The 14,791-nt window shown below is 41.0% G+C and overlaps 1 protein-coding gene across 3 annotated transcripts in view; it reads left to right on the forward strand.

Moving 5' to 3' along the window:
- Positions 1-14,791, forward strand: part of unc5b (unc-5 netrin receptor B) — a 58,791-nt gene that overhangs the window by 39,153 nt on the left and 4,847 nt on the right. The window contains exons 5-16 of one of the 3 annotated variants that reach the window (XM_054799749.1): positions 434-614; positions 895-1,062; positions 2,596-2,760; positions 4,546-4,578; positions 8,453-8,647; positions 9,051-9,419; positions 10,528-10,615; positions 10,754-10,928; positions 10,999-11,238; positions 12,773-12,922; positions 13,105-13,269; positions 13,380-13,558. In XM_054799749.1, coding sequence (XP_054655724.1) covers positions 434-614; positions 895-1,062; positions 2,596-2,760; positions 4,546-4,578; positions 8,453-8,647; positions 9,051-9,419; positions 10,528-10,615; positions 10,754-10,928; positions 10,999-11,238; positions 12,773-12,922; positions 13,105-13,269; positions 13,380-13,558 — 2,108 coding nt within the window. The remainder of the gene's footprint in view (positions 1-433; positions 615-894; positions 1,063-2,595; positions 2,761-4,545; positions 4,579-8,452; positions 8,648-9,050; positions 9,420-10,527; positions 10,616-10,753; positions 10,929-10,998; positions 11,239-12,772; positions 12,923-13,104; positions 13,270-13,379; positions 13,559-14,791) is intronic. The other 2 variants (XM_054799750.1, XM_054799751.1) reach the window with 2 other exon arrangements.

Below are 14,791 nucleotides of genomic sequence, written 5' to 3' on the forward strand. Positions count from 1 at the left end.
CACAACGTGCAATAATTACTGTTGTGTGAGCAGGCACATCACTGCACGCTGACACTCTCTCTGTCCTTGTCGCTCAACCTGTGAGCGCGAGGCGAGCCGGTGTACGTGTGTGCGCATTGCAGTGTCGAATTGTGTTGTAATTAAAAAAGTAAACGTGAAACATTTATCACTGGCAGGATTTTAACCAGTTTAAGTGGATTTAAAGTTGCATGGAAAGAAAAGAAAGTGCGGAATAAACTTAGAAATAAATATACAAATCAGAGTCTTTAACAGTGGCAGATTTTGTAAAAAGGAAAAACAACAACAACAAACAAACAAACAAAAACAAGAACATGGTTCAATACTTTTGTGTTAATAGTGTTAGTATAGGATGGTAAGCTGACTGTGATATTCTGTTTACCTGCTTGGATATTGATGTTGTGTCTCATTTAAGGTGGACTGGCTGAAGAACGAGGACACCATTGACCCTTCACAGGACTCCAACTTTCTGATCACCATTGATAACGATCTGATAATCAAACAGGCCAGGCTCTCGGACACGGCCAACTATACTTGCTTGGCTCGTAATGTGGTGGCCAAAAGACGAAGCAGCACAGCGACTGTCATTGTTTATGGTAACACAATCCAGTGGTCACGCAATCAAAACTGAGCATTATTATTGTCTTTGTAAAGGAAGAATTTTTCATACAGTGCTTGTATTAGATTATGCAGCTGTCCCTATTGAAGTGTCATTTTCCTATTTAATATTGGGGAACGGGTGAGTTAGGTGAACGTGATGGGGTTTTAATTGTCACTCATCCTTTTTTTTTTAGCTGCCATTTGTATGATTTTATTTTCATCACGTCATCAAGTGAAAGAATGCTTATGTCGCTTTTGTGTGTGTTTGAACATCAGTGAGCGGCGGATGGTCCTCTTGGACGGAATGGTCCGAGTGTAACACAAAGTGTGGGCGGGGCTGGCAGCGACGAACACGTAGCTGCACCAACCCTGCCCCCCTCAATGGCGGCGCCTTCTGTGAAGGCCCACCCTTCCAGAGAGTGACTTGCACCACATTGTGCCCAGGTTAGAATGACCCATCTCATTTGTCTTATTTCTCGTAGTCCCCTGAAGTCCTGTTGCTTCTCAGATGACACATGGAATACCATTCTAAACATTAACAGTGTGCCCCTAAGGGTTAAAGCTTTGAGGGTAGTGGAGGGATATGGGCAAACACATCCATAGAATCATGGAAATAATCCAGAAAGTCAAAAACACACGGCAGTCTTGACATGTCATATAATTAATGTGATTGCTCCTGTGTGCACAAGAAAGCAGGGAATGATTGTAGAGACAGAAATGACATGCCGTCATGTAAGTATGATAAATGAAATAAATATTTGTATTTTGTTTATTGGTTATGGCAGGTGAAACACTAAAAGGTTTATCTCATTACGCACGAAAAACGTACCAAAGTGAACCAAAACCATAGCCCAAAAGCTGTGGTACGGACCGTACTGTGGGTTACCTGTACTGTTGCACCCTTAGTATGCACCAATGCATTTTGAACCTACAACCTTATACAGAATATACACTACCTATAAAATGCGTATAGACATAAGTGCCCGTACTCATCATTCCATCTGAATGGGATGCTGACGAAGGTGATACCACCCAAACGACCATCGTTGGCGGGCAGAGGCCTCACTCCATTGTATCCTAACAATCGTCATTTGACACCACTAAAGAGCCAACCATTCCTGTCTGCACCAGGCTCTCAGACTAGACCTGTCCTATCTAGTCTGACTGGTTTGTGTCCCACCTAGTCTTTGAGCATGAACTGACCAAGTCTGCTCGAATGAGAGGCGAAACGTCTTCTAAGACAACCTGAACAGTCCAGTTGCGATCGATTGAATGCACTGAGAATACAGTGACCTGGATAAATGAGAATATTCACAGGCATATAAGTGCCCATAGTGATTAATTGAATTTAATTTCGGTTATTTTCTTCAATATTTTATTTTTTTACACTTCCAGTCAAAATGTGGACACACTTGCTCATACTTTAATGAGAAGGTGTGTTCAAACCTTTGACTTGTACTGTACATTTCCCATAGCTCGGTTTAGATTGTCTTCCTTAAGTCTAAAATAGGCTGCTGTTAGTTTACATGTGTTTTTTATGTATACATTTTTAACGTATGTCAGTGTTACATGTCATTGCCTGTATATGTCATTGCCTGTATATTTTATATTTTGCTGACAGTCACTGGGGGAAGACAAAGTGGGATTTAATAGGACCTAGTAAGTTAGTGACTGGCTCACTTGCATATCAACCTCTACACGGTATAATATGATCCATAATTGCTCTGATTCCATCACTCGAGTAAGGACCACTGTGCTAATTAAATGTCAGACACAATTGTGGCACTTGTTGCTCTGGCTGCCAGACCACCATGAGTCAGGCATGAAACCATAAAATTAACCTCCAAATTACTAAATGACGCACTTCTACCTATTATATGCTATTATTGAATATATCATGTGGTATGAAGAGTGTATGTCATGCCCAATTCCCACTTAGTTGGTTTGTTTTCTCATGTATCTTGTGTGTCTTTCCAGTGGATGGAGGCTGGACCGAATGGGCGAAGTGGTCCGCCTGTAGCACAGAGTGTACCCATTGGCGAAGCCGCGAGTGCCAGGCCCCAGCACCCAGGAATGGAGGGAAGCACTGCAGCGGGAGCATGATGGAGAGTAAAAACTGCACTGACGGGCTGTGTGCACGCAGTAAGTAACCTCATGTTGACTTTTGCATATATTTCTACCTTAAATCATCTGCCAGAGCAGATTTCAATTAGTTAGAATCTGAGAGAATACGTTTCACAGGCCTCCATCAGGACAAATCCCCTTCTATTATATTTGTTGCCCCAGGTGGTCATTCAAATAATGATAAAACATTTTTCAGAAAGTCATTTTTTGCACAGAAAGTCCATTTTTATAAGATGCATTGCACGTCAAATTGATTTTGCACAGATCTGCATACCCCAAGGTGTGAAACCTTTTGCAGCAGCACGAGTAGAACATGCACCCGTTGAGTTAGATGCAAGAAAAAACAGCTACATCCTACTAACAGATGTTTTATGAAGGACCGTGTTAGCTTGCAAAGGGAGAAGGCCAGTGAGCCACGTCTAAAAAGCACAGATGGCGAGTGAGAGACAGGCTACAGGAGAGGCAAACAAGCATGACACATCCGAGTCAAAAAACTGTGAAGAGCATATGAGAGTGACTCAAATGAGTGCTGACACTAAGTTTGGAACCCGTGATGAGCTGGGAGGAATCCAGCTGATTCTGTATTACAGCACACACTAAGAGACATACGCAAAATAGCCCCTCTAAATGCAACACGAGGATTGGATGTTTCCGCAGAGGAAACTCTGAGCTTCATTTCCACTCTCAGACGTGCACGACACTCCTGACATGAACCATCTAACATGGAGCAGCAGATCAAACAAATGTACTTTTTGTCGCAACAAAACACAAAAGTCTCGATAGGAAAAGATGCACTCACGTTATTGTGACAAAGAGGGAATGACAAGCACTATGGAAAATCTGTGAATGCGCCACTTGGCATCATTACAGTATTATTTGACTCTCCTTTTTCTCATTATATGTCATTCCGAAGTACAGGTGTCATAAATGTCACTTTTTAGTTGGTGTCTTCTACTGCTGGATGAACAGGAGACTTAGAGATGTTGACTTCTCAGCAAGCATCGGTCACTTGATCAATCTAATAGTATACAATGCAGAAGTAACTTAAATATTGTCTAAAAATGTAATTGGTATTTATTGTGGGATACACTGGATGTTTTGTAGCAGCACATTTGATTGGAGCTTGATCATTTTGTGTCATCACAGCAGTACTTTAATAGTATTTTTTCCTCATATATGGAAAAAAATGTGTGAAATTTTATGTAAATAGAAGGTTCATTTTAGCTACTTCGCCACCAGTAAGCACATTACACTATTTTTATTCTTTCATTCACTTTTGTATTACATTGTATGTAATACCTCTAAGATGTCCAGAGGGCTACATGGTGGTCATCTGTGATCATGCATCTGTATGCATATTTTTGTTACAGTTGTGTACTGAATCCAATTACATCATGCAGGTGTAGCTAATGTAATATATTAGAAAACAATGCTCCTTCCAAGACATCTCATTAACATGGGATGAAGGCGATACTCATACTCATCATCCGCAGGGTGTATCGAAAGATTTTTGCAGCCTTGACAGCATGATTTCAATCTTATCCTCTTCACGCACACCACACACTCATCTCCAAATCCACTCTCATTCACATGATAGCCATCTATTTCAGCCATTTCTTTGCATGACCACTTTCTATAAACATTAGAAACACCATGTCACTGGCCCGCCAGTAGCGCTGTTCACTTATTTTAGTAGATGTGATAGGCTCTACTGGGCTTTTATTTTTACATTTCTTTCTATCTTACCTTTGATACAATTTCATATTTGTTTTTTCTTCTGTGTTTTTTCTCCTGTTCAAACAGATAAAAAGGTTTCTATTGAACATGCAAGCCATCGTAAGTTCACCCTGTCATGGCGCCACTCTTTAACATCCTCCTTTCGTACTTACTTGTGTTGTCTGAAGTCCTTACGAGTTTTAACATCTGTGTTGTGCGTTCACACTTTGTCATCTCACATCCCGGATGTCTCACCTCCGTCTCACTTTGGCTCCATGTTGTCACATAACACCTCGCTGCAATTAACTGAAAAACAACAAATTGTAAATTAAACGGAACATCATCAGGTTCCAATGGCTGTCCTTGGAATTGTAAAGTGGAAGGACAGCATGCTTGTTTTGTTCAGCTAATCTTTGACATGTCTGAAATTTAAAGTGATGCTAATTCCTTTAGTGCAATGTGACATGGGCTGAGGGGAGTGCAGCCTTGGTAATGCACCTAATTCCCTATTGTTCCGTTTGTGGTAATAAGTGCGGACGGCTGTCGGATTTGGTTCAATCGCGCCACGTGAGCATGGAAGCGTCTCTTCTCTTAGCCAGTTTGCCTCCGGCTCTCCTCCTCTATCTTTTTTTTGTCTCATTCAGCTTTTGTTCTGTGTTGTTTTCTCACCTATTCCTCACTTCTGACCATTCATAGCCATATTTATCTACTCTCCATTTTTTTTGACAAATTGACTCTTTTCAGTCCCGTTCCCTAATGTTTGTCTTAAGCCACCTTTCCCTTTTGCAGTAAAGCAACACCATGTGACAATCTGAGGCTGAAATAAGACATATGGATTGCACACATGGTTTTATTGTAGTCTTTTTACTGAAATGGTGACCCTGAATGATACACTTGAATGATTTGTCAAGGGTGGCCAAAGTGCGGCCGTTTACGGCCAATAATCCAAATACATTTAAATAAGACATTTTACGAGCATAAAGACAAAATTTTAGGAGAACATTGTCATAATATTAAGAGAAAAAATAGCATAAAGTTGAAATATTAAAGACTAAAATATGTAATTTTTTTAAAAGTCAAAATATGAGAAACTACGAAAAATTGCCTGTTACGACGAGAGTATTAAAATCATCTGAGATTTCGAGAATAAAGTTGTCAATTTACGAGAATAAAGTTGTAACTTTACGAGAAAAAAATCGTAACTTTATGTTACAGGCATTGCCTGAGACAGCTATGAAAAGGGGGGACTTATATGACCTTTGGCCTTGGGCATAGGGAAAGGGGCGGGATAAGGAAGGCGGAAGTGAGAAGGGCTAGACATGCTATTTGTTTGTGCTCAATTGCTGTTTTGCTGCCATGTTATAAATAAAAGCTTGTCTGAAGCAAGAGGAAAGTTTCCCTCCTTCCTGAAGAGCTACTGTATGCTCTATTTTCCCTCTGACACGTATGACACGTAATATTGTATTCTCATAAATTTACGACTTTAATCTCCTAATATTACGACTTTTTTCTTGTAAATGTATTACTGTATTCTCGTAAATTTACGAATTTATTCTCGTAAATGTACGATGTTTTAATCTTAAATTTGCTACTTTTTTCTTTTAAGTTTTAACTTTTTTCACGTAAGTTTAGAATTTTTTTCTCATAAATTTACAACTTTATTCTTGTAAATTTCCGACTTTATTTTCCTATTATTACGACTTTTTTCTTACAAATTTTACCATTGTATTCTCGTAAATTTACGACTTTATTCTCCTAATATTACGACTTTTTTCTCGTAAATTTTGGATTTTTTTCTCTTAAATGTACAACCTTATTCTCGTAAATGTACGACTTTTTAATCTTAAATTTACAACTTTTTCTCGTAAATGTATGACTTTATTCTCATAAATTTTCTACTCTATTCTAGAAAGCCCCAATTTTTTTTTCAATGTGGAGGAAAATTAGGTTCAGTAAGAGAAAGGTTGAGACAAAAAGTTGAAATGTTTGTAAAAATCCTCTAAAAAAAGGAAAAAACAGCAAAAAAGTGTAAAAAATGAGAAAAAATTCATACTAATACAGTGCTTTGTGTTTTCAACATTTTTGGCTTTTTTAAGGGATTCTATATTTTTTAAGGCAAAATTGATTCGGTTAACGTCTTTCAGGAATGAATTAATGACACTAACCAGGGTTCCAGTACGCTTTGTCACTGACAACACAAAGTTGAGATGCAGTCTGTTTTTTCTTTAAATATAAAAAACGTTTTTGCATATCTACAGTACATGGGTTTTTTCCATAGGAGATAATGTCAGTCTAATTAATCCGTTCCAGACACCCAAAAATATTACTAAAAAAATACATTTTATCGAGAATAATTATAGGTTTACATGCAGGAAACAATGCAAAAATAATTATAAATGATAAATGGATAAATGAACATTTGAACCTTAATTGAAGACTCTAGGAGCAAGGAAGGAGTACTTTGCAATGAGTTCTTTCTTGAAATAAATAGTATTTCTCACCTTCTTTATCATATTGCTGGCACTCACAACTTTTGTTGACCCCGTGACGGGTTATTTAGCAGTCGCTCTGAAAAACAAATGCACGTACACCGAGTCAGTCCCCCCCTGCATTGCAGTTCGAACATTGCTTCCTCATTCTATCGCATTTTTAAAAAATTAATTAATAAGTGATTGCTTTCATGGTTGACTATGACCTCTTTGTAGTCAAAATTTTGAAAGACAAGTTACAGTATATGTAGTATTCTGGTCACTAGCCGTCAGTAATGTTACATTGATGAGACATAACATTACATTACATTACTTTCACGCTGCATGAAGTCAGCATTTAGCGTATCTGATGTGATAGAGTGAAAAAAGTTGTCCTCCCATTCCATCCGGAAGTGTAAGTTTTTGGCTTCTTACTTTGTCCTTTTTCCCCACTCCGTTTGAAACACTTTCTTAAGTTTAGAATAAATCAATTGGAGAGGCTAACTAGTTAGCTCGGTAGCTTGCTATGCTAGCGGCAGTCATCCCGTTGCCTGTGTAAACAAAGACTAATAGGAGTGACTATAGGGGTTTTATTTCAGGTCTGCAGGGCTCTAGTCATGTTAAAACCTGTATTTGGAAAGTCATAAACTGGTTTTCTATGCTCTAACTACGAAAATGTTCCGTTTATTAATATTCAATCCTACTTTGTGGAAATTCACTTATTTCGGTCGTGTCTGGAACCAATTCACCGCGATAAACACGGAATGTTGTTTTGGTTTACATGTTGGTCTACATGCAGACAAAATCCACAAAATTCATAGAATGGATTTCTGGTTGTTACTGGACAGCACTTTGCAACTTTAGCGGGAGCCCAGCAGAAGAAAAACAACAGTTATAGAGATGGAGCCCAGTGGGGAGCAGGTGAACGTAGACCAGCATCTCCACCATCCATGATGCTTGGAATTCTCCTACTGCGTATGGCTGCGTTGCTTTTCTGGATCATCCTCTTAAACAAGTATACTACTGGAAACATCCCAGCAGGAGTGCTGGCAGAGCCTTGAAATCAAATCAACAACACTCACATATGAATATGCACACTGGAAGTGTTAAAGGTCACTAGGACAATTCGGCTATCTCTTCCTCAAGTGATCCAATCTTCAATGTGATTCCAAAGTAACAGATGGACGACACAATCCTCATTTCTCTTTTTGACTTTGTAAAGTTTAGCCAAAGCTTAATTTGGCTCCACCGCAGTTAGTCACCTAAAATAAACATTTTCACTATTAATATTCATGTTCACAGCCATGTAGTAGCCGCAACTCAGTGCCTCTCATGAGAAAACGATCAAGTCTTGAGCCAGACCAACTGGCGAATAAACTGCAAAATAAAACTAAATGTGCTTTGGGTTAACTAACTCATTCACTCTGTACTCACTTGATTAACACTTGTTAGTTGTTACCCTCTTTTTCACTTTACTTCCTACTAGTATACAGTATGTCAATCTTAATGTTTTGTTCCGCTTTTAGCACCAGCGCCCGATGTGGGTGTGGCAGTCTACGCTGGCCTAGTGGGGGCGCTCCTGCTGTGTGGGATACTGGTCCTGTGCGTGGGCATCCTGGCATACCGCCGCAGATGCAGCCATCTCCACGGCGACATCACTGACTCTTCTTCTGCTCTCACCGCTGCCTTTCACCCTGGCAACTACAAGCCTCCCAGACAGGGTGAGTTTACACGCACACACACACACACACAAACACGGGTTGATTTCCTGTTTTATTTTCCTTCTTTTTGCTTCTGATCATAAAAGCGTGTCTTCACATTCATTTCACTCTCAGCACTGCTTTCTATTTTTATCAGGAATTCTTTTTATACCGTTACACCATTATCTCCTCGCACGTAGACAGTTCTCCCTTCTTTACCGCATTACATTTTTCAGAGTTCAAGCATTTGTCATGGTATCTCTTCTCTTGTTCTAGCCATCAAATATTAATTAGCAACATTAATCCATTTCACTTGCATCACATTTTGCACTCTCAGCTGGGCCCGTCTTATTGCTGCAGATAAGAGACTTGCCTCACTCTCTTTTGTGTGTGTGTGTGTGTGTGTGTATGTGTGTGTCCACAGATAACCCCCACCCTCTGCATCCATCCGCCCCTCCTGACCTGACGGCTACAGCAGGGGCTTTTCGCAGCCCTCTGTTCTCCTTGCAGCAGGGGGTCAACGACAGCCACAAAATCCCCATGACCACCTCCCCGCTGTTAGACCCCTTGCCCAGTCTCAAAATCAAGGTGTACAACTCCTCCACTCTTTCATCACTGGAGATCCCCGCGGACATGTGCTCAGCAGACGGTGAGATCCTCAGCCTGAAGTCTGTGGGCAGCACTGTGGGGAGGGAGCGACAGTTCCACAGCCACACGCTGTCCAGAGAGCCTGGCCTGAGCACCAGTGCCACCTTGGGCCACCTGGGGGGGCGTCTCACCATCCCCAACACAGGTAGACACACATTGCATTACAACTGATCAAAACCTGTACATCAGTCCTGTGGTTCTAGAGTTGGGAGACGGTGGGTTGGTCTATAAGGGCTAGTTTATGTAAGCAGACCAGTTCCTGGTTTATTACTGCAACATGATAAGGAAACAATAGTTACTGATAAGAATAACCTTGAAGTGTTATGAAATATTGGAGGGAGACCCACAGTGTTTGACTATGAAAGCACCTGGACTTACTTTGCATACCGGGGCAGTGTGATAGTTCCATTATGATGATTGATATTGTCAGTCGATTGGCATAATTGGCATATTCACATGAAAATGAGATATCGGTTCATATCGGTCTCGTTTTTTTTAGCAGCTAATGATATCGGCGCACGAGTGATGACATTCATTAGTATGTTTGCCATTGGACTGTAAATATGCGTAGCCGAAGGTCTTAATAAGATGTCCACTGACGTACAAGCTCAGCACGACGAAAGGACGCCAGCCATGAAGCTCAGGAGGCAGCTTCCTCTCACCGTCAGATCCCACAGCCATCAAGAGCCCAAGCCAAAAAAAAAAAGCACACTTCTGGCCTTCACAATAAAAACGTTGCACCTGTCAGACGGCAACTAACAAAATAAGGCTCTCGGAAAAATACCTTCAATTGGCTGTTGGGTATGCGAGGAGGAAGCAAGGCGTCTTCCTTTAATTGGTCGTGACTTTTTAATGACTTTTGATGGCAATATGGCACTTTTGTACTATATAACTTGCATTGCATATTACAGTACTTGTCTTATTTTGCACAAACAGTATTTGTGAAATGCATCCAGTGGCATCACAGTAAAAGATGCATTATGTGTTCATTCCACGAGATGTGACCTGGCATTAGTTTGAGGGAAGAGCTGCTGCCTATATAGGTATCGGTAATGGAGTTCTGGGCAATATCGGTGTATCGGATATTGGTAAGAAAGCCAATACTCAAAAGAAAATGAACTCCTCAGCCACAATTTTGTACTGTTTCGTACCGGTGTGCTGCTAACTGACAAAACCACCAAAAAATGTATGATTTGGCTATTAAAGGACTAATACCACGTGCAGTATAACACATAAGACAACTTCTCCCTCAGGTGTGAGTCTACTGGTCCCGCCTGGCACCATCCCCCAGGGGAAGTTCTATGAGATGTACCTCATCATCAGCAAATGGGAAAAAACTACGTAAGTGTCACATGATCTCGCCACCATCCTCCTCAACCTCACTTCAGCCAGAAACGGCGTGTCATCATCGGCGTGACTCATCCACTGTTCTTTTTTAAGTGGAGTGAGATGTTTTGGCTTGTTGTGTGACGTTCACAGGTTGCCGTCTGAGGGCAGTCAGACTGTGCTGAGTCCTGCAGTGAGCTGTGGTCCATCTGCTTTGCTGCTCAATCGCCCTGTTGTCCTTACCTTGCCCCACTGTGCCCAGTTAGACACGCCAACACCTGACTGGACACTCACGCTGAAGACACAGACCCATCAGGGAGCATGGGAGGTGAGACTCTCGTATCACACAGTGGTCTCCTTTGCGACTACACTGTTTGAACACATCCTTTTTTCCCCAGGAGGTGCTCACGGTGGGAGAGGAAAGTTTGTCGTCTCCATGCTACTTGCAGCTGGAGGAGGAGTGTTGTCATGTTCTTATGGAGCAGCTGGGCACGTATGGCCTGGTGGGTCAATCCTGCCCTCCACAGCCTGCCTGCAAGCGCCTTCAGCTGGCTTTGTTTGCACCCAGAGCACCCTGCCTCTCCCTGGACTACAGCCTGCGCATTTACTGCATCCATGACACACCTCATGCATTTAAGGTGGGAGTTTGTCACACCGTTTTTCATTTTATCTCATTTTATGGTATCCATATCAAGTATGGTAGTTATCCCTCACTCACTCACATGCCGTGCCTCAATTAGTCAGCCTGTGCATTGGCCAAATACTTACTTCTAAACACATATTTTCACCACTAGATAGCTGTAACCACCTTTACCTTTTAGCCACATTTCTACCACACTTTGCAGATGACAGATCCCCCCCCCCCATACACACACACACCTTATTTCTATAATTATTTCAATAAACCAATAAAATACAAAGAATTTAATAGCCTACATTCACTCATGGTGGGTTATCTTATATTCAGAGTCCAGAGAGTTATACTGTACATGCAAACCAAGAAGTGGCGCCAAATGACCCCCTACTCCTGCACACTTAAAAAACATCAACCATTTTTACATTTCATTAAATTGAAATACTAAGTGTGATTAATTGATTGATTAATTTTATAGTAAAGTAATTCTGGTTCAAAAATTTGTATTTTGCATGGTCACATTTTGATGAAAGTTTTACATGAGCACTGATAAATAGATAAGATGTGAATTTCTTTTGGAGATAAATAAAGTATGGAAGTGTTCGTCCTACATGTGTTTTATTTCAGCCGGATGTTGGGATCCTTGGCTTTGAATAGCTTCAACTTGAGCTTCACTTTTGTCCACTTGCAGTCGCTATGATTTAAATCTGCATATTAAATTCGATACCAAATTGAAAGGGAAAGTTGAACAAACACGATAAAGCAGTATCCAAAGTACAAAAATACATACAAACAGCGATAAAGCCTCATTTTCAGGCTGAATCTCCACTCTCTCATCCTGACACGCACATACATTGGCAGGTTTTCACAGTGCGGGGATTGGAACACCATTATAAGTTAAACCTTCAAGACTAAACACTCTTAATACACAACATAATCATCAAACTTACTTACTTATTCATACAGTATAACTCACGCAGAGCAATGAAGAACTGCCGTGTCTTCTTCCTTCTTTCTGCTATGACGGTGCGCTTCGTGCTATGAGGCGTTCAGGTGCGCTCGTAATTGTGAGCGTTAGGCGCTAATTGTTTTTCATTTTTATTCACGTACCCCCAATGACAATTGGCGTACCCCAATTATGTATGTTTTGGTTAGGCTCTAACCAAGGTTCCACTGGTCATTTTGGCAAGTCAAATGATGTGCATTATTTTATTAATGAAGTACATCTCAGGCTTTTGTACACATTACTTAAGATAGGTTTGTTAAAGTTTAGGCTTTAATTGGTGCAGAGCTACTGAACTATGAATGTGTCTCGTGCAGGTTAGTGACGTTATGTTCCTATATTCAGAATAAACATAAACAGTGTCAATCCAAGCATTACAATAAAACTCTCTTGAATCTCTTGAATCTCTTGAATTATTACCTGTGTCAAGGCTGAATCTGTGATCCAGCTTTTGTATTGCGTCTGATTAGATTGTCCGTGTGTATCTAATGTTCCGGGCCATACCAAACGAACTCCCAACCATTGATGTGTGCAGGAGGTACTGGATTTAGAGCGGAGTCTAGGGGGCGTCTTACTGGAGGACCCCAAGCCGCTGCTGTTTAAAGACAGCTACCACAACTTGCGCCTGTCCATCCACGACATCCCTCACACTCACTGGAGAAGCAAACTACTGGCCAAGTACCAGGTGAGTCCCAGACTGGCATCTAAAGATAATGCTGGTAATAGCTCCATCTGATAGTGCCTATTATTGAATAAAAGACGCTTATTGATCCTCTAGTAAATACATGCTGATTGTGCTGTGCGGAGGAGAAAGCCTAATCAGAGTGAAGAGGTCTGTTATTCAGCTTCTATTGTCATTTTCATCAGGAGATCCCTTTCTATCACATCTGGAGTGGCAGTCAGAGACCTCTGCACTGCACCTTCAGCCTGGAGAGAAGCAGCCTGGTCGTGTCACAGCTTTCCTGTAAAATCTGCGTGCGACAAGTGGAAGGGGAAGGACAAATCTTTCAGCTGCACACGGACATCCAGGAGGTAAGACGTGCCGTTACATGCACGCCGCTCTGCACGCTGATCACAAAGATTGTTCTCAGCCATTTTCTGCTTTTTTTAACTCTCTCTCTCTGTCTTCTCATCCAACCAAGACCCTCCCCCCACACTCTCCCCACCCCTCTGCAGGCTCCTGCCTGCCGTCTTCTCAAGTAGGACCATATGCCTTCCGTCTGCCTGAGTCCATCCGCCAGAAGATCTGCGCCAGTTTGGACGCACCCAGCGCCCAAGGGTGTGACTGGAGACTACTGGCACGCAGTTTAGGCTTTGACAGGTCAGCAGTGAGATTCGTTTGTCTGTAACAAGCAGTAACGTAGAACCGTATCACATTTGCACTGTTCATAGTCACAGTGTAAATTGTGCTCCAGGGCTCCCCCTACAGTTTGTAATGTACTTTTTAAGTATAGTAAAGACATAAGACGAGATTTAAAAAGCCAAGATCCCCGCTTTTTGAGGGGGTTAAGTTCCAGCACCACCAGCAAATGGTTGGGGACCACCAGCGAATGATGAAAAACCGAGAGCATGCCCGTAAAAATGGCTATTTTTAATGCACGGCTCGACTTTATTGTAAACTTCAGCATCAGGCACAGTGATCATTGCATACATTGACCCTGCTCATTTTCTGTAATGTGTCTCTGTTAACCCGTTCCCCCTTGCAACCTGTGTTAAAGGTTCCTACCTTTACATTAAAATTGGAGCAATTGCTCCTGCTGCCAGTTGTTCATGAGAACAGGAAGACTCCAATTAAGCCCCAAAGTTACGGAAGCTGCAGCTGCGATGTGACGTGACGTTAAGGCGCACAGATCATTGTGTGGCCGACGGGGGCAGGAGCAGAGACAGGAAGTGTGAGTGCACCCAAGGCTAAAAAAGTGTCAGGATTTGGGAAATTCAGAAAAGTTGTGCATAGAAGTATCAAGATTGAACTCTTTGTAAGTCTCGTAAGTAAAAAGTTGAAAGTGTTTTTGTGACCGACTAGCACAGGGGTGTCCAACGTGCGGCCCGGGGGCCATTCGCGGCACACGGCTGTGATTTTATCGGCCCGCAGCACAGTCTAAAAATGTAAGAGTTGTAATCTAGCAAAGAAAAAAAGCCATTATTTCGAAAGGATAAAATAGTATGAGGATGTCAAGAAATGTCATTTTAGTAGCATGAAGTTGAAATATTAAAGAAAAGTTTGTCGTTTTTTTTTAAAGTCAAAAACAATTAATAAAGTTGTAATTTTTGGAAACTTAGGTTTGGGGAAAATAGATAACATGGGAATAAAGTCAACATATTAGGAGAAGAAAATATACCAGAAGAAAGTTGAGATGTTTGAAAAAAAAAATTAAAAATCAACCGCAGAAATGGACAACAGCATAATTTTTATGTATTTTTTTGAGTAAATTCCAAATATTAAGAGAAAAAAATAGTTTTCTAATGAGAAAAAAAGTTGCGATTTTATGAGAATAAACTTGTAAAATGAGAAAAAAAAATATCATTTTAGTAACAATGTTGAAATAAAGAAAAA

The sequence above is a fragment of the Dunckerocampus dactyliophorus genome, chromosome 14, assembly GCF_027744805.1.
Source record: "Dunckerocampus dactyliophorus isolate RoL2022-P2 chromosome 14, RoL_Ddac_1.1, whole genome shotgun sequence".
NCBI lineage: Eukaryota > Metazoa > Chordata > Actinopteri > Syngnathiformes > Syngnathidae > Dunckerocampus > Dunckerocampus dactyliophorus.